We start from the raw sequence: 27042 nt of genomic DNA, 5'->3' as shown, positions 1-27042 counted from the left end.
GAGGCGGCCTTGACCCTTTACAAGCTCAGCGCGAAATTTATTATTTAAAATGGGTAAATTTAGTAAACATGCACTCGTGATCTGCAGAACAGTCGTTAAAAAAATAAATAAATCCGATTTTGCACTCCGGCATGAATAAATGTACATGAGAAACTCATTTGCCTTTGAGGAATATTTTGCTGGTGATTTAATATTTTAGTGAAATACAAAAACAACCTTTTGTACATATATTTACTTGCATATACGAGACTCCAGATAGACAATGCCCCTGTTTTCAACATAAAGCATACTGGGAGAGAATGCCTGCGCAGCCTTCTTTGTCTTGTTGTTGTATTTTCTGCTTTCATTCTGGCTTCATCAATATGCACAGTAGGGAACCACGGTCCTTGTCTCATTTTGTATCAGTTGTAAGTCACCCCGAGCCCACTGTTATCTGCCACATCACTCTGCAACCAGTCACTGCCTGAGGTGACACACCACACAGTACAGAGGACTAACAGCAGAGCTGAGAGGCAATTTGAGCCAATATCACACTTCACACTGCCTCAGTGTGACTAATTAAGCAGTGAAATCAGATGGCGAAACTGACCATCGAGAAATGAGTGTAACAAGCAATTTTAAAATGGGAAGACAGTCAATCAAGGCAGTCACTTACACAAAGAGGGAACAGCGTGTTTTCAGTAAACAACCAACAACACCAGCGAAAACGCACAGATGGCTACAAAAAGACACTGTGACCTCTGCAGGGCTATTATATAAGCCAAAGGACAAAGCAAGAAGCGGAATCCTATTTCACCAATTCAGATGCTTGTTGTTTGTGACATGGATTACAGAGTATCCCGAAACACAAGAAATAAAGCCCTTTAGTGCCAACCGGCAAAGTCCCTGTGTCATTTATGTTCAAAAAGTACAGCATAACAAACTGCGTGAGAATGAGGACCTTCTCTTCTCCCAACAGCTGTGTGAAGACATTCTCCATAACCAAATTGGGTGCAATCTGTGAAGCATTAAAGTACACGTAGCTAATGGTTAGGCATGCGATATCTGGGAGGTACACGCACGGCAGCATAATAAAACGACATAGCGGCAACTTTGAAAAACAAATTCATCTCTGCCTGCTGGTTGTGACATTCGTCTGAATGTCTCTCCTGCACTGATGAACCTGATGGCCTCTCCTCGGCAGCTCTCATATCTACTATCCTGAAACATCTAGGGAGATTAGTCATTGCCTACGCTGTCTACATTCAGTTAAATAAGACAGAAAAAAAGGAGTATTTTCCTCACTGTTCACTTTTTCCCCCCACGCGGACCAAGAGGAATTCAATATGTGCTGCATGTATTTGTGAATACCTTCTACTCACCACAGAGCTTTGATTTTTTTTACTTCATCGCCAAACTCAAGCGCTCGCTTATGGACTGACACATCTCAGATTTCCTGGCAGGCCGATCCAGTTATGACCAGCTCTGCCTGTGTCACCGTTCACACTCATTATCAGGGTTTGTCAACCCTTCCTCATGACTCTTTATCGCATCACACTCTTCCCGCATGCCTACAGTGTGACTGTGTGACTACACACAGAAGTAGTAGGTCTAAACACCATCACCAGTCACACCGCCCACAGAGCGGAGGTTGCAGCATTGGCAGCGGTGCTGGGACAATAACCTGTCCATAAATAACATCTCCTTTTTCGTTTTAGTAGATGCAAACTGCATAGTAATGATGTAGATGGTGCACTTAAAATCAGTCAGTGGAAATACTTTTACTGGGTTTAAATATTTATGTTATGAGGTTTATTAAAAAATGATTATATGTTTGTTATTGTTTGTTTACAAATGGCTTTATTAATAAATCTGTCTGTTTTAGTGTTGAATTTATAGGAAAATGTATATATATATATATATGAAAATTGTGTTGACGTTATGACTAAAAATGAATAACAGCCTTGATTTAAAAATAAAAACTGCTGGCAGCTCTCTGAGACTGTACTTAGACAGTAATTGTGCTTAAATGTCGAGCTAGAATATTCAGAAAAATTTGTATGAATGCCCCTCATACAAATTAAAATTTAAACCTAGCGCTGGTGGGGTGGAGGTGAGGGGGTCGGGTGGGGGCCAAGACAGGAGAGTGGAAGATGCTCAGATTTCCATTTCAAGTGACTGGGATGGACATTTATTGCTATTATTAAAAGCATTAGGAACGCATTAAGGAAATTTTAGTGGGATCTGTTGTTTCTTATTATTGTTCATTGTGAGAAGACAAAATAAACAATAATAAATATAACTGACATACTATTCTAATTTGAATCTAGGGTGCCGTCTGTGTATATGAGAAACATGACACATTTTACACAAATAGAGCACTAACATCGCATTCGCAGGAGGATTACTAAATGTACGTAATAACAGGAAAATCAAATCAATTGTGATTTAAAATACATTTTGTTTGAAAAAACATTAGATGTTAATAATCTCTGTACGTGCGACGATGCACGTGTAGATCGGCCCACCTGTCAAGGAGGAGATAGAGACGAGGTACAGACATGGAATGCATACATGCTACAAGGTCATTATAGTAAAATGAATAATTCTGGGAATAAAGTCCAAATTTTTGGAAAAACCTAAAGTACTATTTTGACTTTAATCTCAACATTAAGAATAATTAAATCAAAATAGAGCCTTCTAGTGTGTCTATAATATGGCTTAGACTGAGCTCAGGTTTGGACATATGCAGAGGAGGGATGGTGGATATACTGGATGTGGAATACAAAGGATGTGGAATATGGAGCTGCCAATCAGGAGGAAAAGAGGAAGACTGAGAGAATATTCCTGGATGTAGTGAAGGAGGTTGTTGTGACAGAGGAGGATGTTAGGGATAAGGTGAGATGGAGGCAGATGATCCGCAGTAGCGACCCTTAAAGGGAGACTTTGAACACTAAGGAATATTTATGACCAAGTTACTGATCTCATACACAAAAACCTGGTGAAAGCAAAATATCTGGGCTAACAAACTTGCCTATTTATACACTGTATATTCATTTGCTTAAATTTATTAGCAGTAACTTTCATAAGAAGTCAAGTAAAGAGAATATACATAGGAAACGTTATCAACATGTTGTTTCAACAGGCAGTAACACACATTGTCTTGTAACATCCATGTTGTTTCCACAAGACTTGAACGCACTGAGGTCAGAAGAACAAACTGACTCAGGAAATAGGACTAATCCAGGGAACATGTAAATGCAAGGTTTAGCACAGGGTTGCCTTGATCAAAACACTCATTCATACATAAATATTATGTATATTACTATGTAATAAATTAGTACTTCATACACAAACCCAAAGCATACAGGAATTATTTTGCAGGTATTTGGTAAAAACAGACAAAGAAGTGGTCAATTTAAATTCTGACCGGCAACAAAAAGTCCACAGATTACTAAAGTCATCTAAATTTATCTTGTGAGTGGGTGGGCTCGATTAACTGTAGCTAAATCACAACAATCCAGCTAGGCAGTTGATACTACTCGCTTAAAAACCACAAACCTCATAACGGCAACATCAAGATAAGCATGATCCTTTTTGGGGGAACCACAGATCACTGTCCAGTTCCTGTTGCGACATTTAAACTAGACCAGTGCACAGTAATCGCAGCATATTACAACTGTAAAAAATCACAGATATCTCTAACTTCTTTCTGTATGCAACATCTGATTGAACTTTAAAACTTGAACTTCCATATTTTGCCTCACAAAATCCAATTAATCAAAATATTATCTGAAGATTTCGTTTCTCCACTACACCAGCTGGCTGCTTTGTCATTAGCAGTTGGCAATTTAAGCAGTTTTTTCAACCGAATCCCAAAAAGAAAATGTGAAACCGAAGTACGAAGAAATCTTCGTGTTAGTTTAAGCAGGCCAGCACTGATGAACAAGAGCATACCCGACAATAATCAGTCCTTAATCTACTTGTACCAAGACAGTAAGACAGTCCTTCTGACTGCCAAGCACTCACACTTAATGAAGCCGCTGCTCATTATGCTCCGACCTGGCGCTGCTGTTATTAGCTTAGTCACGTTATTTCCACTCTATTTGCCTTGTGCATTATGTGTAACCTATATCTAAGTGATGTGTCTGCTCTGTCCTTGGTGCATTGTTCTCCCTGCTGAATCCAGAGGAGCTGGATTTAATGGGGATCAGGACAGGCGGCTAGTAAGAGTTTATAAGCAATTACGGAATAAATGGTCTTATATTGTGTGACGTCAGTGTCTCTGACAGAAGTAAACTCAGCTGTATGAGCTGGGGTATTAACCCTGAAGAAAATCGGCCTCCCTGACGTCTGTGTGACTTTTAAATATTAGACTGCTGCCTGTTTAATCACGTCTCCTCCTAACTCTCTTTGGGTAAGGGGAAAGCATCTCTCTTATTTTAAGGCTCACAGCACATCAGTTGCTCTTTTTATGAGACAGCTCAGTTCATTAAAAATTTGTGAGACCTGGCTGAAATTGGACATTAACCCATAATTTGCAGCTTTACCTAAACATCTAGTACCAAGTACATGATCTTTACTCGCTTGCTGAAGATAATCAATGTGACAGGTGCAGGTCAGACTTAAAGCACTTAAAAAATGCAGAAGAGGGGATGAAAACCAGCTCCAAACTGTGTTTCAGGAATGAACATGAGATGCATCTGTTTCTTATGCATATCAGTGCTACATTCTGAAAGGGGTTCCCACAGGAATCTATAAATGCATATGCTCTGCACAGCACAACCTACCAGCTGAAAGTTTCTCCTTCAAACATCCTACAACAGGAGAATCAATATCAGTGCGAGGGGTAATTTTCGATACGCAGAACATGCTCTGCTTAAAGGGTTGCGCTACCTAAGGAGGGTCGGATAGTATTTCCAGTTTGCTGCCAAAAGGTCAAGCTGTACTCACATCTTTCAGACAGCCCATGAAGTTGTTGCTGACCGGGGAGCCTGGCAGGTCAGCTGTGTTTAGGCTGCCCCCTATGTAGAAGAGATCATCAGAGCCCAGCATGGTGTTGTCCTCCTGGGTGTAGCCAGTGGTGGTGAGAATCCCGTCCACCAAAATCGTCACCTACAGGGATAAAAATCCCAGCACGTTAGGAAAATAAAATCCAAGATTTTTAAACCAAGTGGAAAGAACCGGCCTAATTATTTCATGCTTCATTTCTTGATTTGAAATAAGCATGTCGTAATATTGGCTCTTGAAGGCAATTACAAGAACAGCTTTGAAAGGTTCACTAATCTCAACTGATCCCCATTTCTGATAAACCAGCATGATCGTAGCGAAGTCAACGTATGATAAATGTGGGCTCCGCTGATATTTTGGCTCCAAAGCAATTTGGGATGCTACAGTTAATTTGAGATTAAAGGTAACAGGATGGCAAGCTACATTTACTTGAATATTGGCACCATCAAAGCGAGAGATTTCTCCTATCAATGTCATCAGTAAACAGGGAAGAAAACGAATGACTGAACAGGGATATAGAAGTAAAAATGATATGCTTGTTGCCATGACAATAAGCCTACAGTAACAAGTATTTCTGCACAAATGTAACAGCTCCCACTTAGGGGTAATAAGTGAAAACAATTACCATTTCTTTTGTTTGGAGCATTATTTCATTTCATTTCAGGAAATTCTACAGTAGAAAGCAATTTATTTGTATATTGCACTGCATATAATAAATATCACAAAATGCATAAACAAACAAAATAAAGTGTTGAGCATGCACGGTCACAGATTCAGTTAATTGTTCCGATGTCTCATGCTACACACAATAATCCTGAGTGGAAGGACACTGTGCATAAAATCCTTCAGTCAGATCATTAGCTTGGAAAATACCACAGATCATGCAATGTTTTCACATAGGGAGAGGATGCAAAGAGCAAAAGCCAGTACAAATCTCTATCCATTAGCTTCAGGTTATACTTGTAGGCGATCAGTCAGCAGGGCAAAATCAAAAAACAATACTTAAACAACCTAGGAAAACAGAATAAAACATTAAGGATCAACAAGAGTAGAGTAAGGCAAAGGATTCCCAACATGAACAAATGGCTATAATGCATTACTACAAATGAGTTCAATGATGATCTGTAATATACTACTAGAGGGTGTAATTAGCTAACTGGGAACAGGTGGTGCAGAAAACTGGTGGGAAGGAAACAAAATATGGAAGGAAAACTAAGAACCAAGGATTACAAAAAGCTAAAAGGAAAAAAAACAGGAAATGAGAGAGATGAGAGAGAGGGAACTATTTCCCAAATTCTCAAGTAAACACCCGCAGGGGAAAATAAGCATTATAAAATGTGGAATCATTTCTAGCTTCGCTTAAAAAATCATTTAAAATGTGGGACTTGTGACCCTTGCATCTCGAGAATGAGTTAACTATGTAAAAAGAACCGTGTCTATTTTTATGAATATCATAAGAGGATGAGAGACAGCATGGTATGTTTAGGCGTCAGGTCAATAAAACGAGGTCCTGCCTTTCCATTTGCTGCTACTGGCAGGTATTGATTTCTGTCTATCTGGTACTGAAGCCTTGAGTATCTTTGCCTCGGACCTTGGACAATGAGAAGGCTTGACTGAGGGTTGATGAAACTGCACATGAAGAAATTTCAGAAAAATGTGTTTCATGTCTGGGATGTGATTGATCTTGCTTTCTTGTTCACTCCAAAATGTCTACAGAAGCATGGCCGATGTCTAAGATGGTGGTGACACCCACCTACTTTACTGGCATTTGAATATCTGAGGTGAGGGATCGGTGCGTTCAAAGGTAATTACTGATTTAGGTCATTATTAATTAGAAGAACACACTGGGAGAATATACAGGCTCCAGACCTGGATGGCACACTTTGAAGCTGACCTTTTATCATTAATTTTGCCAGCATTTCAACATCGCCGGTGTTATGTAGTGCTTATTAAATGGTAATATATATTTATGACTGTCAGTGTAGCTCAGGAGGTTTTCAAAAGAGTATTCATGAGGTACAACAACAGATAATCAGCAAGCATGTTAGTGAGTTCTGTGTTCTGAGCATGCCACTAAATAGGTGGATGCATCGATAACAAGGGTTGAAAGGCAGAGAAAATGAGCACCAACGAGTTTGCCCAAAACAGACGACACAAAAGGCAGATGGAGAGAGAGAGATAGTAATTGCAGGAATTCTAGAGTGAAAAGCACCACCGGATCTAATAAAATGTTTCCACCAGCACTCTCGTGGGAGTTACAGTTCCTCCTATCTACATGTCAGTGAGCTAACTTATCTGAGGGGAAAGCAATTTACACAGGGATCAAATGCATGCCTGAAAGCATAAGTGACGTTGTAAGCATCGGATTGCCGCTCTTCTGGAAGCCAGGCTAAGGAAATGGAAGTGGAGGAGGATGCACGTTTATATGCAGGTTAACGTGACAGGTTTAGAATATATTGGCGATGATGAGATGGTTAGATACAAAATGAGTTCTTCTTTAGAAAAGAAATCGAACATTTATATGCACCGCATGAGTCCCACTCATCTTAGGGAATATATTTAGTCTGGTTATAGTTCAAGTAAATTTACAGAGCGATCGCTTTGTGGGGAACAGAAAAGCTAGCGCCGCCTTTCCCTTTAGAAGCTCAGCTTTCTTAGGGTTTCAGTATTGTACTGAAACCCAGTACAGTAATTAGCTAAGATAATGGTAACAGCAACATTAATGCCATTGTCCAATGTATCTGACTAATAGAGAGCATACTGGAGCATATTGGTCAGATACACAATGAGGGTACAATTTAGGGTGGATGCACTCTTAGCTTACGCTTAGCTTAAAGTGAAGACATAACAGATTAGCTGGAGAAACATAACTGACAGCTAAATAAACATAAACACAGCTAGAAGAGAGTGAATGATCACTATATTATTTGTTACTGCTCTGTGTGTAAATACACTGAACTGCTACTTCATTAGGCGCAGCCATTCATCTGCTCGCTACAGTAACAAGTGTTAATAAGTTGCAGCCAATCATATGGCAGCAACTCAGTGCATTCAGGCATGTAGACATGGTCAAGATGACCTGCTAAAGTTCAAACTGAGCACCAGAATGGGGAAGTAAAGGTGATTTAAGTGACTTTGAATGTAGCATGCCTGTTGGTGCCAGATGGACTGGTCAGAAAATGGACCTACTTTTGTGTCTCGGGTTTACCAAGAAGGATTAGAAAAAGAAAAAACAACTCTGAGTGCATGCCAAAGCTTGAAGCAGAGGGCTACAGCAGCAGAAGACGACCACACCTGTGCCTTAGCTTTCAGCTAAGAACAGGAAAACGAAGCTCAACAAAAGTGGACAATAGAAGATTGGAAAAATCTTGCCCAGTCTGATGCTGTCTACTGCAACATTTAGATGGTAGGATCAGACAAACAACATGAAAACATAGATTCATCCTGCCATGTATCAATAGTTCAGGCTGCTGGTGATATAATGATAATAATGATAATATGAGGAATGTTTTCTTGGCACATTGTTACCCCTTTAGTACTAATTAAGCATCATTTAAACACCACAGCCTACACGAGCATTGTTGCTGACCATGCCTACCCCTTTATGACCACAATGTACCCATCTTCTGATGGGATGCCCAGCAGGAAAACACACCATGTCACAAAGCTCAAATCATCTCAAACTGTTTTTTTTAAACATGTCAATAAGTTCATTGTACTCAAATGGCCTCGACAGCGGCAGATCTCAATCCAACGGAGCACCTTTGGGACGTGCTGGCACGCGAGATTTGCCTCATGGATGTGCAGCTGACAAAATGAGCTTGTTATCATGTCAATATGGAACAAAATCTCTGAGGAATGTCTCCAGCTGACAAATTTACAACATCAGTATCAATACCCCATCCACCAAATGAGCACTTTTGCAGTCATTATACTGTTTCTTTTTTCTTTTTCTTTTACAGGAATTGACGAGCGAGGAGTGGCTCTGACTGTGAAACCCTGTAAGGCCGCTACTTGTCAATCAAAAGGTAATCAGACCAAAATCAAATCTTGCTTTATTTTCTGCCAGCACTTCAAGGGCATTTCCATTAGTCATTAGGACTCCTGACAGTTGTAAACACCTAATTATACTCATCTTAGGAATCTTTTTTCTTCTTCACTAGTTTGTCTCTTTGCAGTTTGTTGCTACAGTTATGATCAACAAGGTTGTTGCAGTGGTGACAATGCAAAAAAAAAAAAAGGTAAATTTGTGAGACCTAAAGAAATGAGTAATTATGTGTGGGCTTATTCCTGCAAGCAACCACTTTACATTACACTCACTCCCACTTATTCAGTGTCCATACAAAAAAGTGCAGCTGTAAGGTATTATATGAGGAAACTAATAGAATAGCAGAATGATGCAGTCAAAGAAGAATGCCAGTGGGGTAACATTTAATGTAACGGACACATCCTTGCAGTAAATTAGACTGGGAATTCAGTCCCTTGTCCTGACTGCTAATGATATGAAACCTTAAGGCCGAGTTGTACTTGGCTGGAGTACAATAGGTACAGCAGTACATGGTTGGGCACGTGCACTGGCTGTATTCATTATTTAAGCTCTTCTTTCTCTCGCAAGTCCCCATATACTGCTGCAATGTTACATCAGTGGCTAAAGCTGCAAAAAAGATATTTTTGCACTCTCCGTTCAAGAGTTGGTAATGAACAGGCTCCTGATATCATCACTACTGTGGGACGAATGAATAGGATGAATAATGAGTTAAGTTTTTATTACAAAAAAGGTATTAAAAGTATATATATGACAATCTTGTGGGTGCAAGAAGGAATCAATTCTCTGAATTAAGAAAAAGAGTGATTTCTAGAAATTCAATCTAGGGGCAATGACCTAATAGACGCTTGCAATATCAGGATAGGGAATGTGGCAGCAGAAGCATTCAACAGAATCCAACACAGTATTTGTTTACTGGCAGTTCACACTGCCGGAGGTTAATAGCAGCCTATCTAAACTCTATTTGCAAAGGACTGCCATTTCCTGCAGCTCATAAGAATCAGATCCAAATCTTTTTTATATTAATAAGCTGAAAGATACACTTTAAATACTGTTACAATACTGTGTACAGTGACTGATTTCTCATCATCTCACACAGATTGCTTGCAGACTGCAATTATATTGACTTCTGCGTAAATACAATCTACACATTTTACAAAAAGCTGCAACTTTCTTAAGCAGAATACAAAATCATAAGTAATGGATGTATACACACCTGACGGAGGTTGCGCGTCACACGAACATCATGCCAGATATTGTCATTAAACCTCCCACTGGTTGGTTCCACCAGGGCTTCAAAAGCACCAGAGCCCAGGTTGATGACCAGCCACAGAGCTCCATTCCTCAGAGACAGGTTGACATAGTCAGCTGACTTCCCCGTGTGAAGCAGCAAGGCGTTCCTCTGCAGCGTCCGGAAGGACAGCGTGATCTCGTCCAGGTTACTCTGAATGGGAGTCTGGGATAGGTTGTAGCTGAAGAACTCATTGCCTTTAAAGGTGGCCACTGACTCCTCCTGCCCTGAGAGTCAAAGAGAAAAAGCTTAGATAATTGTTCCTCTCATCCAGCTTAACCTTTACTTATCTACTGGGTGCATTCACTACTTTATTTTGCTAAAATAGAGGAGGCTTGGTGGGTGATATTAGAGGCTAAAATGAGCGGAAAATCAGCGTGCCGCATTGCTTCGGAAACATTTCACTAAGACCCACTTGAACAGACCATGTGTGTATTTTGTAAAGCTATTAAAACGTTACAAAGTCACTGTACAGTCAGATGAACAAGTGTACATTTTCAGCGTGCTGTTTCCATAGTAAAGTATAAGTCTTTATGTCTTTTTCTTTTTATTAACATATGTAGGGAAAAAAAAGGCAGCAATAAAGTGATCCTTACTGACAAGTACTTTCATTGTAGTCAAAGCCTAATGAAGACCGACATAAAAACACACTAGAGCTACAGCATTACACCACATCCTCAGCTGAGAAAGGTCCTGATCAAGACGTGTGCACTTTTTACCCTCATTTGAGAAGAATTTGCTATAAAAAATAATTATACAATGACAGCCGCTTTATCCTTTACTAAGCAGGGTTTTTTTTTTTATTTAAATGCCAATATCAACTTGGCTAAACATTTAATTCACACTCACATTCCAGGGAATGTCCACTAGGTAATGCACACAGTGAAATATACAGAAGGGAACTTCACCAACTGTTCAGAGGGAAGCAGATGGAGCTTGATTAAAGATGTTGTTTTTGTATTTGTCAATGTTTCTTAGAATTCCACATGTTGGCAATTTTTCTCAAGCAACCCCATCAATGTATCCTTGATGGCAAACATCACATGGCACGTAAATAATAAATCATTCTTGACAGCTTACAGCTCATTCAACAGTTATGCTGCTAATACACCTTCCACAAGGTGACAGTTTTGAGGGGTTTTTTTTATTTATTTATTTTTTTTCTCAATTCAAGACCTCACAGGCAGCCCTACTGCACACGAAATTAGAAAAAAACACTGAATTTTGTTTCGCTTCAGAATTCACGAAGGCCATCCGTGCACGCACAACCTTTAACCATCAAATTTTAAGTTTAGTTTTTCTGATATTAAACCAAAGTTTTGCTTCGACACAGGGAGTAACACTAACAACTTTACAACACATAGTAGGGTTGCTGTCCTTTGCTCTTTATGAGCTACTAAGCAAGCTGTTTCAAGCTAGAAGGATAAGCTGACCCTTTAGTTGATGCTTGTTTGTTTGCACAGCAAATGTCAGCTTTGGTACTCAGGGGCCAATTTAAGGCTGCTGGATGAGCAGTCCTGTTAGTCCGTATTGTTTGTGCAGTGTAGTCGCTCAACTCTTGAGCACACAGCTACTCGTTGAGCTACTGGCGCGGAGCATGAATGCAAACTTCCTCATTTGGCTGAGGTTTAAGGTGTAAAGTAGAACCAAGTGGAGCCAATAGTGACAGTTACAACTACAGGGAAATTATAGCACTTAAACTAAAAGTGCCTTTGTGTCATTTTTCTTTCTAAATACAGAAGGATTTATCATAAGAGATAAACCTTAATGACAAGAAGATTTGCACCTAAGCTGTGCACATTCTACAGAACGCAATCTGCCTAATAGGCTTCCTGTCATTCTGTGATGAAGATGTCCCCAGCATGACCCTGAATCTGTCTTGAAGGTCTTTCTTGAAATGGGAGGGGTAGACGGCCTATAGCTCTGCTTTTCAGCTCTCTTAGAAGGTGTCCTACTGTCTGCAGCAATAATGTTTACCACTCTGTAAAAAAAGAAAAGAAAAAAGGAACAAGAAAAAAGGAAATAGTAGCTTTGTTTTGTCTGACACCAGACAGACTTTGGCACTAACTCCGAAGAAATATCTTCAAAGACCCTAGCTGCAGTCAGTACGCCAGCTAAAAGATGCTACTGGAGCAGTTTAGCACTTTATGCATTTTATAGCTATACGAGGGTGGGGCGTCGGAGAGTGAGGGGGTGGATGGGCCGTCCACCCTCTTGGATTCAGCTATAAGACCATTGTGCTGAACCACGTCTCGATGTAAATGGAAACACATCAATGAAAAAAGGAGGCTCAGCAGAAAATAACAGCAGCACCGACAATCTCTACGCGCCTCTCCTGCTTCTCATCTCATTGTGGCATGCGCCACCTTGCCCCCACTCCCGTCTTACTATACACCATTCAATCTACTTGCAGCCCAAGGTTTTGAAATAAATTCCCTCTAAATTCAGGATACAAATACAAGCGAGTCCTTCTAGAAGGACACTGCTCATGGCCAATCCAATGAAGCGTGCAGCTACAAAATATGGAGAGCGAAAGCATCCTGGATGTTACTATAACACCGGATAACTCTAAGACAGTCAGTGTAAGATTTATCTATAATTCTGCTGCTGGGAGCTATACGTAAGCTCCTGATGGTCATACCTTGAGGTGAGAAAAAGGGTTCAGCGACCAAGTGAGAAGACTGTTACTGTTAGACAAATTCCACCACTCACGCTGCTCATTAATATTAAGGTTTACAGCAGAGTAATTCCAAAATGATGCAAAGCTGGGGGCACAGATGCAGCTGGTAACGTTTGTCTGTGGCTCAGAGGCGGGGACTGGGTTATCAGGCAGAGTGCGAGCAGGCTGTGGGGCAGCAGCTGACCGCTGGTGTGTAGCTCTGTAGGTGGTCATCAAGCTACACCTGTGCCTGAATGATCTCATCTGGGTGCACACGCTGGCGAAGGAGTGTGGGAGTGAAATATTCACAAGCTGCCGCTTCTCAATTTCCAGAAGTCTGCATATTTGTGGCAAAACAAATAGAGACTAAGTCTGAGAGCGCTCGCTCAAGTATGCGCCCCGGGGCTGAAGGTGGAACACAGTTAATAACAAATGTTTGTTATAACATGAGATGGTTGAATAAAGCGTTGATGTCTCATGTATATCCCATGAGGTCAGACGTGCAGCGCTCTGTGTTGCCAGCTGTAACTGTGCTTTGCCGGAGCATTGAGGGTTATTTCTGCAAATCTCGATTCCACAATCAATTACCAACTTCTTCTTCATTTAAATGCGTGAAATTGAACAATTACGTTTAGGCTTCATTTCATGACAAATCGCACTGTGGTTGGCTTCAGGACACACTTACTGTATGATGTACTATATGCTTTATATAACAGCATTTTTCTAATACAGCAGAGATGATTAATCTTTGTACGATTGAGGACGTAGTGGCATACAGTATATTCACCCACACTGTTCTGTCAGAATACCCATTGATTACAGCACAAGCTTAAACGGAACATTATGTTTTTGGTCTTATAAAGACTAATTGCTACTAGTGGCTACCGAAAGGATTTAGACCCTAATCTGTAATGTCACAGTCATGTTCGGCTTCAATCTGCATCATTTATATATGGTGAAAAACCTCATTCTGTGAAGCATTCTCATCTCCTGTAAATGATCTTGGTATAATTGTTATTTGTTCACATATGCGTGACAAAATGCGGATGCTGCCACACCCTCTTTTATTCCATCTTCACCGAGCAGGAGAGTGAAAGATGACATACGCAGCTATTTCAGTTCACGGCAGCACATTATTCATAATCAAGGATAATTGGGTTGAAAATAAAAAATCATTAGTACAGAAGCTGCGATGATAACCCGACACCACTGTTCTTTCTGGTCAGATGAGCAATTTTTCCCGAGGAACTGGGACAGTGGAAAATACTGTGTGGTCAACATGAGGGGGTCAGAAAAGCCAAGTACGTTATAGACAACACTGATCTCCATGGAGACAGGATGATGAAGTTTATCTAAATCTCACAGCGTGTGGAGGAAATGCAAAAGCCTCACCACACCAGAGTACATCCACCCTTTTTGAAAGTGCCTATATTCCAAGTATGCCTTGCAGAAAATGTTTTACGCTTTATTTTAATTCAGTTTTAAAATCATACAATTATATTCAGTATTTTCATCACCTGTAAATGAGCTGGTATAATTGTTATTTGTTCACATATGCATGACAGAATGTTACTGCTTTTTTTATTTTCCAACCAGAGGACCACAGTGGTACCTCTCCCAGAAAAAATATCCTCCATTAGGAAAAAAAATCCCACAACCTTCCAACAATGTTTTGTTTTGTTTTAAAATTTCCCACTGATCTACAACCCAGTGATAAAAACGTCTGAGACATCAGTGCAACAGAAAGAAAATTCAATTATGCACACAACAACCTTAAGAATGAAAATAAAGGCAAACTAAGCCCTCACATAATATGGCTAAACACCTACATAAATAAACTCCCTTCTCTGCAGACCTTTACATTTGTAAGATGAGATACCTTTATATATATAAATGTATTTTTTTGTTATTACTGACACCTGTTTCCTTTGAAAACACCATGAAACCAAATGAGCATAGATGCATTACCTTGGCGAATAACTGCAGAGGTCAAAGGTGATGTTCCAGTAGCTCAGTCAGTGGTCAGGACAAGGGTTTGACGGACAAAAATTGTTATGAATAGTGAGCATAACATGAGAGGAAGCAAAAAACGAATAGGCAAGTATATGACAAAAGAGGAGAGGAAATATTAGTGCAGCACAGTTAACTAAAATGATTTCAGGGGAAGGGAAATGTGATCAGGTGGTTGGGAAGGAAAAGCAAACCAATAGACCCCATACCTTGGCGGTTTAACATCAGGTGCGCCAGACCTTGAGGGAAAGAACAGAAAAAAGGATACGAAAACAGGAAGTTCATAAAGAGGTTCGGGAGAACAAAAGCATTGTCACAATGTTGGACTGCAGTTTGTGACAGACATCCTGGGGAAGGTACGGATGTCAAAGTTCAAATGAAAATATAAAGGGGAAATCAAACTAAAAACAGACAAACATCTCAAGGGAGGAAAGGGAAGGCAAGGAGAGAAAAAAACATCTTGACAGGTGCAACCCTCACAGGTAGTTGCTCTCATAGATGCTTTTTTCTAATGGAACACATATTGTATGTTTATTTGATGCAGACAGCGTTTGAGATGTACCAGCTATACATAAAACTGCTTCGACTGTAAAGACTAAATGTTTAAAAAAAAGAAGAAGAAGAAAGAAATCACCCGCGGTAATGCTAGTTCATGGATTTCTGTGATCTTTCTATCTCCTGATCTCCACTTCTCCACACGAGTATTTGGCATGTAAGTGCTCAGCCAACCCAGATGAGCCTATTTAACCTTTCAGATGGCACCATTTCATAAAAGGACAGATGAAGCACCATTCCCTATCCTTTAAATCTTTAGCGACTCTCATTCATATTTTTATTCTCACGATTTACCATCTAATGCAGCGGGGTTTGACAGTGGAGCCTGAAGACTGTGCCCTAATGTAATAATATAAACACCAATACATCTAAGGCTGTCACACGTAACCTTTTAATTCCAAAGAAAAAAGCAATGCTGCACTCCGGTAAAGCCTCACTAACTATTAACCATCTTCTAATTTGTCAGCCAAAGACAAAAATGCCACATCACGCCTCCACATTATGGCATACGGCAGGGCAAAGGGGTTAGCCTGAATGCACTGGCTACTGTGCTGAACATATGAGCTAATTGCACTGATTAACAGTTAGTTTACTTCATGAGATCATATTATAGTACTCATAAATACTGCATGGAAATGCCTTCTAAAAGCAATATTGAGAACAAACATTGTTTTCGTGTCACGTGCTTGTTGTGAGTGACACTGCAGTCAAAACCCTGCAGGTTAGCCCGCGTGCACTGCTCATCAAAGGTTGATCCAGTTTCAACCAGCTTAAATCTCTCAATGCATCGTGTGCTATATACTGACAGCGAAACACAGACAAACATCTCAGTAGGTCAGGCAGAAATTGCATGGCGTAGCCTAGCTCTCCTGCTTTTCCCGATATCAAAGAGTTGGGGCTGACACAATGCAACACTTCTGCTGAGCACATGAGCCCCACTGTGTGAGCCGACACAAACACCTCTCATCAGTGCATCCGCACTCTAAGTAAGACCCTTGTACAGCAAGTCTTACTCACTATTCCAGCCCCATTTCAGTCATTAGGTAAGACCTTAGGAAGAGGGCAGGTTGCTCTTGCACAAATCTCGTCGCATGTTCCACTCAACAATCTTGTTAATGCTGCAACTCATGGTGTGGAATGGACATGATTACCCCTGGGAAGGTCCTTGCCTGCCAACACGTAGGCTTTTGATACAGTGTGCCACTGCAAAGCCAGTGACTGAGCCTCTGCTTAGACAGGATTCACCAGCAGCCCCGTCTGCAGAGCAGACAAAGCACTGCTGTGTGCACCCCCACTGCGGCTGTGCACTGCACATGACAGGCCAACGTACATATACATAAATGATGTCACCTCTTCTTACCCTCATCACCCCTAAGGTGATCTCATTCTCACAAGCAGTACTAAGATGTGACAAGATTAAGATCCCGTCTGCCTCTATCCTCTGCCTATCATTCTGCTATGAGCGTCACACAGCATAGATGAGCCACAGCATCAGCTTCAAGGGGCTACAAAGGAGGCTTGCATACAGTGCCATTAACTGTAACAAAGACACTGTTGTTGTAAGCCACCACTGGCTCACGTAGCGGGAAGAATAAAAATCCTCTTTCCATGCTTTTGCCTTTGGTCCTCACGGACAGGAATGAGGTTCCCTTCATCCAAATAATAAGCATATGCAGAAGAAAAGCCAAAGCTGGCAAATATCTCTGTCTTTCACTTATATGAAGATGAGGAAAAAGGCTTTGACGGAAGCAAATTTTGACTCACTTACTTGTTGTTGAGCTCTGGGTCAAGCAAAACTGACTTGCACCCGTAAATAAGATGAATGGATGTTGTTGACCAGAACAGAAATACCTAAGTCAACATCGTAATCTTTGAGAATGTATGCATTTCCTAGGAGTTGAGTTATAAGGGGATTAGGAGTGGTGCCATTGCTTCCCTTGTACAAAGGCAGCCACCCATCGAATACGTGCATCCTGCTTGGCTGTGCCTTACATCCAAATCTCAGTGTGTGAAAATGCAGAGATAACTGGCTAATACCCTTTAGAAGGGAAAGCCTGTATGGATATAAACTATCCTTCCTACCAGTAAGCTATACACTGGAAAGTAGGCTATAAAATAAGAAAAAAAATTAATAACCAAGCGACTGAATATCACTTTATTAAAATGCTACTATTAGTATACTTTTAACTTGGCCTCATTATACAAAAAAAGGTGGGGTTTTTTTTTGTTATTGCTGTTGTAAGAAGTCCTCTGAAATAGACTCATTTACCTTATGGATGTGACGGTATTGGTCACAATACTTTACAATAGCGTGCGATTTTCTACGTCAATAGTTTACTAGTCACGTTTTTGTTTTTGTTTTTTAAATGTGCTTACACACACCTTAACATCTGCACCTCCTGACCTCGAGTGAATCTATGATACTGAAAACATACAACCAGAAAAGCTGCTGCAGAACAACTCTTTGTGTTTTCAAGCACTCAAGAATAATGCACCTCTGGCAACATCCCAGTTGAAAATGGCTGGCTGAAAATAAGTAATTCACTCGGTGAATGACGAGGGTTTTTGAATCCACAGATTCCTGGAGCAGGTGAAGTTTTTTGACCTGTGCGATTACATGTGCAAATATACCCAGCAAAAGTTTAAAGAGCGCACCTAAAAACATGCTAACAAACACTGCTACAGAAGGAAGGCCTGATGCTTCCGAAAACATTGTATTAACAGGCTATTGCGTGTGCACTGCTGCTGACCTTTAGAGCTCTAACTCCCCTCACTCCCCTCCTCCAACACTTCAGCTCTGGATTCTTTTCATTGATTTTTTTTCCCACTTGTAAAAGCACATTATTCTTTAAATATGTACATATATATGTTTTATATTAAATATATAAGGCTGAGAGAAACTAGCATGATTTTGAAACATTTTAGCATATGAAAAGAGCTGAATTTATGTTAGTGGGACTGCCAAAAAAACACAAAACAAAAAACATAATAGTTGTATTTCTCTGAATCATTTATAACGCGATTAACTCTGGAAATGCTTCTAACAAGGTAAGCAAGGCTAACTTTGTAACTTTAATTAAACAAGTATAATGGCAAAACAAATGCAGATGTTGAAGGACCTCTCAGTCATTACTGTGACATTAATTAGCAAGCGACTACGAAGAAAGAACCATTTCACGAGGATTAGGATTTGCTAAATTTGTTTTTGCATGAAAAGTACAGCATTATGAAGCCTGTTGTAATGAGGGATTAGACCAAGGTCAGTGCTGCTGAAGAGATGCAAAACCCACCAGGACCGCTCGTGTCCTTTCTTTCGAAGATTTTGACGCTTGCCTTATCATCCCAGTAGCTCTCAGTGCGTCATTACTCTGTGCTTACAACTGAAAATCTGAAGAGGAAATAACACAATGATAGTGTGTTTGCACATGGCAGTGCGTGTTGCGTAAGGTTTCCCTATATGTTTGAGTGATTTCACTGCACCTTGTGAGGTGGCTATTCTTATCTCTTGTTCACAGACCTGTTTTTTTTGGGGGGATGCTGCACTCTCTTGGCATCTAAGCATGCCCCACTATGGCCTTTGTCCGCACGGATCGATGGGAGGCCCACGTGCAGCATACTGTAGATGAACAACTCGGACGACTCACCTGCTGTGCCAAAAGATTTTTACTGGCTTAAAGCATTCCTCACACAAATAAGGCTAATTCCTGCACCAGTTAAAACACAGCCAAGACCAAATATAGCATGTTGGGTACCATTTTTGTCATCTCTGGGGTAGGGGGGAGGCAATTTAGATAATGCATAGATTAGTCTATTTCTGTTGATGCAAGGCCAGCAGGGTAGAGATTTGCTGCAGAATATTGTATGAGTGATATGAAGGAAAATTTAAAAAAAGCATCTGGTCAGTATTTCTTTTTTTTTTTCCCGTCATTGTTGTTTTCATGCATTCTGCATTTGGGGATTGTCTCCATGTCAAGCTTTAATCCAATAAACACTCTGATGTGCTCTCTTTGCAGCATGTCATTTATTAATGCGTGCCTGCTTGCTGTGAGCAGAGCCATGCCATCTTTGCTAATATTAACAATGATTAATGCTCGCTTCTGCAAATTGTGCAGCGATGAATCCTGTTTTAACTGTTGGTGAAAAGTACAAACCAAGAGCCGCATAAGTTGGAAATCCTGCACTGAGAGAATCAGTAACAAATCATGTATCATATAAATACTGCATCTAATAATATACCCAGATACACCATGTATATTTAATCAACACAGGCGTATGAGAAGACTGCAGATGAAGAAAATGTCATTTTTATCTTTGCTGTCATACTCCGAACGTAAGCGCCGCAAGCAGGACTTGAGAGAGTAGGTGTGTACAGGTGCACATCTCGAGTCGGTAACACTGATTTATCATGTGCAACAGTCCGGCACACCTTGTGCTGGTGTCCCGAGTCTGTTGGACTGTCCTTTCACCAGAACCGGCAGTTCCTACCGGGGAGATGGATGTCTCGCTCGGATGCCAACTAAACAAATCTTCCTAGCGGCTCTCAATCCTCATTTCCGTTCAGCATGTGCACCTCATTAGAAATCAGTCCCGTTTGGTTACGGTGACTGAAAATGCTGGCAATTCAGAGACGAGTGTCTCTTCTAAGAAAAAAAAGGCACCTATGCAAAAAATACATTTCAAGCATTATCAAAATGTATTAACGTTAAGGGCGTGGCGATCAGCGCCAGAGTACATTCAACTCTAAAATGGCATCATTTTAGAGATAAACACACTTATTTACCTTAGAGATATATGGCATATAAGACTTAATAAACCTCAGAGCAGCTTTCTTGAGAAATATATGCACTGCCAGGAGAGGAAAATATAGAATGTATAAATATTAAAGCAAAGCATTTCTGTACAGTTGCTTTCTCTGTGATGCAGTATATAAATGCAACCCCTATTGTGTGACACCCACGTACTCGGCAGACCTTTCTAGTCACCTTGAGCACAGTGATTATATATACAATGAGCATTCCGCACATTAGGCCCTTTTTCATCAGTGACCTTGTGACCAGTGATAGTATATCTCCGTTCAGCTTAATTTGTAGGATGTCAGAACTGCAGTCCAAACTGACAATAACAACCTGATAATAACCGAAACACACTCTCACCCACTGATGCTGCGGTAATAGCCTCTGCAAAGAAGAGCATCACGGCAAACAAATTATGCTCATCATTATGCTCATTATATAACAATGCATTGTCTTACCTTCTACTTCTCTCTGGACAGCTGCAGGAGTGAATGAAAGACAGACATGTTTAATCTTGATATGAAGAATTAATCCACAGCCAGATTACTATCTGCATCTCATCAAACATTGATGGGTATGCCATGCCTTCCTCGAGCTTCTTCTTTATGTCACAACATGCATGCTGGTGACACATGATTTACCCAGAGCCTTAAAAGTCGGTAATTTGTTCGCTCGGTATAATGATAGTATTGTATCACATCTGTGATGGATAATGTCCCATATGCGTGATCTCAGATATAATCTAAAGAAAACCTGCCAGTATTCGTTTTAGCCACTAAGGACATCGCATGGACTCTTGGAAGAAGGCTGCGAAGCTTCTGAGCTACGCAAACAGTCACGAGTAACATTTATAAGAGGGACCCTAATGTGTTTTTGCAAAGTGGAAAAGATTTTAATCACTTCCATTTTCTAATCTTTATACCTTAGGTAACGAGAAGTGTCTAAGCTCCTTTAAAACACTTCTTTTCTCCTTTTATTTTAAGCAGATTTTCCAAAATAAGAAAAAGGGCTTCATTTGGTGGCCCGTTCAACGTGCCAGTGTTGAAAACATGCAAACAGCTATCACATTAGAAAGCTGTTATCCTTTGACTTGTGAAGATAACTGCTGAGAGAGCTGAGCTCACGCAGGCGAGCGGCTTCTAAGCAGTGCTGTAGTGTACTCTGGCCTGGATTGCGGTTAAGTGGGCTTTATTGATTATCCTCAGAAGCTCACTGAAGCTATGCACTGTATATCTGGTAGGTATGTGAAAATATGTGAACTATTTATACTTTAGACATCGCTGAACAGCTCACAATTCTAATTGCTGACTTTGTAACTTTCATGCTTGTGGTGTTGTCACACTGTATTTTGACTTTTATCATTTACCCTTACAACTGTGTCTGCCTTAGTCAGATAATACCTTTTTTACTCCGAAAGAAGCACAATTTAAATAAAATCTTACTGCCTTTATGTCATGGAAACACATGGTATTTTTCTCACCTTCTTGGCAGTACCTTCCCCTGTAGCCAGTACTGATACAGTCGCAGAAAACCTCTCCCTGGTCGATGGAGCACAGGCCTTTGTTGCTGCATGGAGAATGTGTGTCACATATATACTCCAGATCATTATGGACAGCTTGACCATCCATCAGTATTGGTAGCGCTTCTCCTAGTTTCAAATTGGCAATAAAGCCCTGGAAGGGTGCCTCATATTTGACAGTGCTGGAAGTCAGGGCCGAGAGGCGCACGTCAGGTGAGATTCCCCCTACGTAGAGGTCGCTATCCACTGCCATCTCTTTTCTCTTGGACTTCACCTCAGTCGCTTTCTCCTCGTTGTCCACCACCAGCTTGGTCTCTCTGTAATTACGAGCGAGAAGGACTCTGTGCCAGCGCTGGTCGTTGATGTGGGTCTCCGTGTGCAGGGAGGCGGGTTCTGCGCAATGAATGGTAAACCGCAACTGAAGCCTCCCGTCCGCAATGAGAAGCTCCAGGAAGTCACAGTTTCCCCCGTCATCGAGATAGAGCACCAGGGCTTTGCTGATGTTGGTTTTGAGAATAAAGCTCAGCTCACCTGTTGTCTTAGCATCCCACTGGCCATAACGTGTCCACTGACCAGGAACCCCCTCATATTCCAAAGCTATTCCTGTTAGCACCAATCCAGCTAACAACAACCAGGAAGCTGCTCCTTTACAGCTGCACATGATGCTGACTATCTATTATCTAGTGTAGGCCTCTAGTTCCAATGAATCCAACAGACAGCTGTGATGAAAAGCTATCTATATCTCTAGAATTGTTTTATAACCCTACAGTTTGCAGAAATAAGAGTTTCTTTAGCCTTGACTGTCTAGCCTGATTCTTTTTGCCATCTCTCCTTGGGTGATACGTGACAGAGTGAACAGCCGAGGCACATTACAGAACACTTTGCATCTACTTTGGATTGGCTGAGAAAGAGAACAAACAGCACTGCGTGATTCCTCGTCTTCGCCATCCAGTGTCTTGGCCTCCATCCAGCACTGTTCCTGTCAGTTCTTCATGGGTTAGCTAGGCACGCGGCCTAGGTACAGCCTCCATTCTCCTCAGCATCCCAACATCCTAAGACATGAAAGAAGAGCGTGCAATGAATAATTGGAAATACTGCACAGCACAGTCATTATGAATCACGTGGCAAATCAATTACCAAAGATAATGAAGTATCAAGAAAGGGGAACATGGAGATGAAAGCAAGAGAGAATTGTCAGTGTTATGAAGAACTGAAATGCCTGCCTTTAGCTCTGGTTCACATTATCACAGGTCACTTTCACCATCTACAGCCTAGAGAGTCCAGCAAAAGGGCCTCAACACATGGCTTTAGCATACAGCCCTAATCCTGGCACCCCACCTTATTCCTTAGCTTTTGGGCAGAAAGGGAAACTGAGGGTCTCACTAGTTTTCTGAGACCTGTGTTGATTTTCAAGAAGCTGGTGGGGAAAAAACAACTTATAAGCCCCCCCGCACAGATGTTCCAGCACAATCCATGGCCTCGGTAACTTCAGTGATGTTGAGCCCCTTAAGCCTTCTGCAGTCCCTAGACTCAAGCTAAGACGTTACAGCTAAAAAATACATGCAGGCTAGAGGCTGGAGAGTGCTGAAAAGGAAAGGGTCTATGTTCGAAACAAACAAGCAAACAGCAAAATTCAATACTTTGTGATAACAAAAGAGGGTGTGCCTCTCAGGGCTAGGGACACAAACAAAGTTATGTACCAGTCGTCAGCTGTACTCGGAGCCTGCAATGACTCACTAAGACCGTTCAGTTTGGTGTCAAGCAGGATAAAATTATTTCTTAGGAAATTAGACATATTCCAAGTGGCAAAAAACGTATTTAAACAACGAGGGTTGCGTTTATTTATATTTTCATTACCCTGCAGAGAACAAAGCCAATAATAATGAATACAGACAAGTACAGCCTCAGCCTGTTGCAGCTTGTTTCTTTGTGCCAAAGAACTCCACGGCTACACAAAATCTATTAAAAACACATAAAAGAGCAATAGCACTATGTGATTCAATTAAGTGATCAAAACCACAATCAGCAGCTACAATCAATTACAACCAGTTTGAGTAAAAGAGTTGAGCGACAGTAGATCTGAAGGATGCTTATACTGCACGTCACATAGCGCGAGTCTGATGAAACCTACTATATGTTTGATTTTGAAAAGGAGGGTGTTGAGTGAATGTTGAGATGTCTGCGCTTAATATTCAAAAAATGTCCCAAAGTCACCCCATCTCAAGAAGAGGGAAAAAAACACAAAGAAATGGAGGTACTGTACTGATCCAGTCAGATCTAATGAGTCAGTCTCCAATAAAAACAACCTACTGTCAATAATTTCCACAGTTACAGCTCCTGGGCTTTACAATAAAACATAAAATAGCTAATTTGTCTGAAAGAGGAAATAATCTTTGTTGTGCCAAACTGAGTTTTTTCTTATTTAAGGATGTTTCTCAACCAGGAGTAGAAGCATTTCACGCAAGTTTGGCCCAATTTCATCTCTGTCACAGAGAGAAATATAATGTGTGTTTGAGTCTGCTGGGAATTACAGCCTCTACTGGGTATCCTGCAGATGAGGGACTGCTACAGTTAGCTATATCTGCTAAAGGTAGATGTTGCAAGAAAGAGTGCATTACAGCAAATAAATCAAAGTTTTTTCCCTAAAGCATGAGAAGGCTTCAGGCTGGAAGAATATCCTTCTGATAGACGGGTTTATCATGGGAATAGGAAGGTCATAAAAACTGACACCCTCCTCACAAGATGAATTGCAATTTGCCAGGGTCAGGTATGGCGTGTCAGTTGCTTCACAGACTGTATATATGCGGTCAACACTAGCTTGCTTTGATGTTTAAAAAAAAACATATTAGTATTTTGAGACACAAAGTAACAAGAAGGTATGTGCTACTAAAAGACATCATGCACATAAGTGTTGTGCTGCAAGTCCTGTATACTCATTACGAGCCATTTTCACTCTAAGATATCACTACAATGTGTGGGCAGGTAGTATAAATAAATCTCGAGCAAGAGAAATTTCATATTATAGCGTATGACAAGTGCACAGTTTGACTGGCTGAATTTAAGCATGAGTTCTCAAAGTTAAAAGAGGATGAGCTAACATTTGAATATAAACCTAACTTCAAACAGTTAATGACATCTATATGAAACATCATTTCTCAAATAATCACACTTTTAAGTGCACTGGTTATGCCAAATGCATCCTTCTGTACACGTATCTGAGCTGTGTGTCCCGTTAACCCACACCCTTTGCTCTCAACAATCTTACCAACACACAACATTTCTGAAGCAGCATTAAGCCAACAGAGACAGGGTGGATGAAACATGCAAATCCTTATTTCCTGGAGGGACTAGTCAAGAAATGTAATTTTGTTGCACTTGTTGGAAAAAATATTTAAGCTGATTCAGCACAAATCTTGGGTATAAGTAAGTCTTGTCATGGATACTGTTAATTTCAAACTTCTACTAACATGAAAATAAAAAAGAACCATCACAGTGCTTTAAAAAAACTCAATTCAGCCCAAACGCTGTGATAAATGGACTTACATAGCGCTTTAATATACTATCTGAGCAGTCAGAACACTTTTACCATTATACACAAGTTGATGGATCAGGGGCAACTCAGAGTTCAGCATTTTGTCCACGAATACTTTAACATGTAGAGTAGAAGATCCACGAATTGAACCAGAAACCTTCTGATTAGTAAACAACCTGCTCTACTTCCTCTAATGTTTTTTCTGTGAAGATTTTGATCTTACTAAATGATATCACCGATTTATTGCTGACTTTAAAAAACAAAACACAATAACAGTTCAATGAATTACATGCTTCAGAACACAAATTAGAGTCCTCAATGTGTGTGTGTGTGTGTGTTTGTGTGTGTGTGTGGTTGGATCTAGGTCAGCTACTCCCTGTTCAAATAGGCCTCACTATTGATCACAAAATAACGACGTCTCAATGTCTAAGCAAGGTGCTTACAGTTAAGCTTGTAAATTTTAATGGCTTTCCTCACTGGGTAACATGCACTTTCTTCATTAAAAGCAACAGGCCAATTACCCATCAGGGTCAGAATCTGGTCTGGGAGCCACTCGGGGTGCTCAATTAATCTCGTTTAGTGGTGCCCTGAGCCAATTCGATGGCAAAACCAGATACATTATACACTTCTCTCTTCCACCACTGGAAGAAGACTGGTACATGGAATCTACCAAGGTCTGTCTGCACTGTCACTGGTTCACTTGGCAGAAAACAATAGCCTTTCTTTTCACCTGCCCTAAATTTTTTTTGTTCTTGCTGTTCTTTTTTCTGACAACTAAAATTATTTTGCTGTCATACTTTTCTGTCTATAAAAAAAACATTGCATTGAATAAGTAGTGATATCATAAAAGTAGGACGCATACAGCATAATTCTTACATGCATACATCTAACATGATGCAGTATATTGCTATGGTGAAGTGAAATGCCACCAAACATCACTGACATTTTATTATCAATACAACAGCAAAGACACACTGCTGTACTGTTTGCTTTTGATCATCATACATAATCGTATCAGTTAAATACACTCACTGGCCACCTTATTAAGTATACCTGTTCAGCTGCTTGTTTACACAAATCTCTAATCAGCCAGTCACATGACGTAAACCCAATGCCTTCAGGCAGATCACCTGCTGATGTTCAAACCGAGCATCGGAATGGGGAAAAATGTCATTCTAGTGACTTTGAACAGGGCATGGCTGTTGGTGCCAGATGGGCTAGTCTGAGTATTTCAGAAAGTGCCGATCTACTGGGATTTTCCCACACAACCATCTCTAGGGTTTACAGAGAAAGGTCCAGAAAAGAGCATTTTTGAAGCATGAGAAAATGCCTTTTGGATGCCAGAGGTCACACAGCAAACTGCTTGGAGGGTATAGAAAGGCAACAGTAACTCAGATCTACTCGTTACAACCAATCTATGCAGAAGAACACATTGAACCATGAAGCAGAAGGGCACATTGTGGGCCCCTTTGTACCACCTGAGTCTGAATACCACAGCCAACCCGAGTACTGTTGCTGTCCGTCCCTTTATGACAACACTGTAGCCATCTTTTCATGTCTACTTCCAGCAGGATAATACACCATGTCACAAAGCTCAAATCATGGATCTGCAGCTGATAAATCTGCAACCACAGTGTGATGCTATCATG

General features: G+C 40.6%; 1 protein-coding gene across 4 annotated transcripts in view; it reads right to left on the bottom strand.

The window, feature by feature from the left end:
* LOC102785624 (neurexin-2-like) overlaps nt 1–27042 on the bottom strand; it is a 128046-nt gene that overhangs the window by 80125 nt on the left and 20879 nt on the right. For 3 of the 4 annotated variants that reach the window (XM_006799994.2, XM_006799997.2, XM_006799995.2), the window contains exons 2-7: nt 21823–22913; nt 20801–20821; nt 15204–15233; nt 14953–14964; nt 10251–10552; nt 4933–5094 (exon numbers count right to left, since the gene is read on the bottom strand). In XM_006799994.2, the coding sequence (XP_006800057.1) occupies nt 4933–5094; nt 10251–10552; nt 14953–14964; nt 15204–15233; nt 20801–20821; nt 21823–22522 (1227 nt within the window). In that variant the 5' untranslated portion in view covers nt 22523–22913. The remainder of the gene's footprint in view (nt 1–4932; nt 5095–10250; nt 10553–14952; nt 14965–15203; nt 15234–20800; nt 20822–21822; nt 22914–27042) is intronic. The other variant, XM_006799996.2, reaches the window with a different exon arrangement.

Source organism: Neolamprologus brichardi, chromosome 10, assembly GCF_056152115.1.
Source record: "Neolamprologus brichardi isolate AB-2024 chromosome 10, ASM5615211v1, whole genome shotgun sequence".
Lineage (NCBI taxonomy): Eukaryota > Metazoa > Chordata > Actinopteri > Cichliformes > Cichlidae > Neolamprologus > Neolamprologus brichardi.
This window is presented reverse-complemented; position numbering and strand designations above follow the sequence as displayed.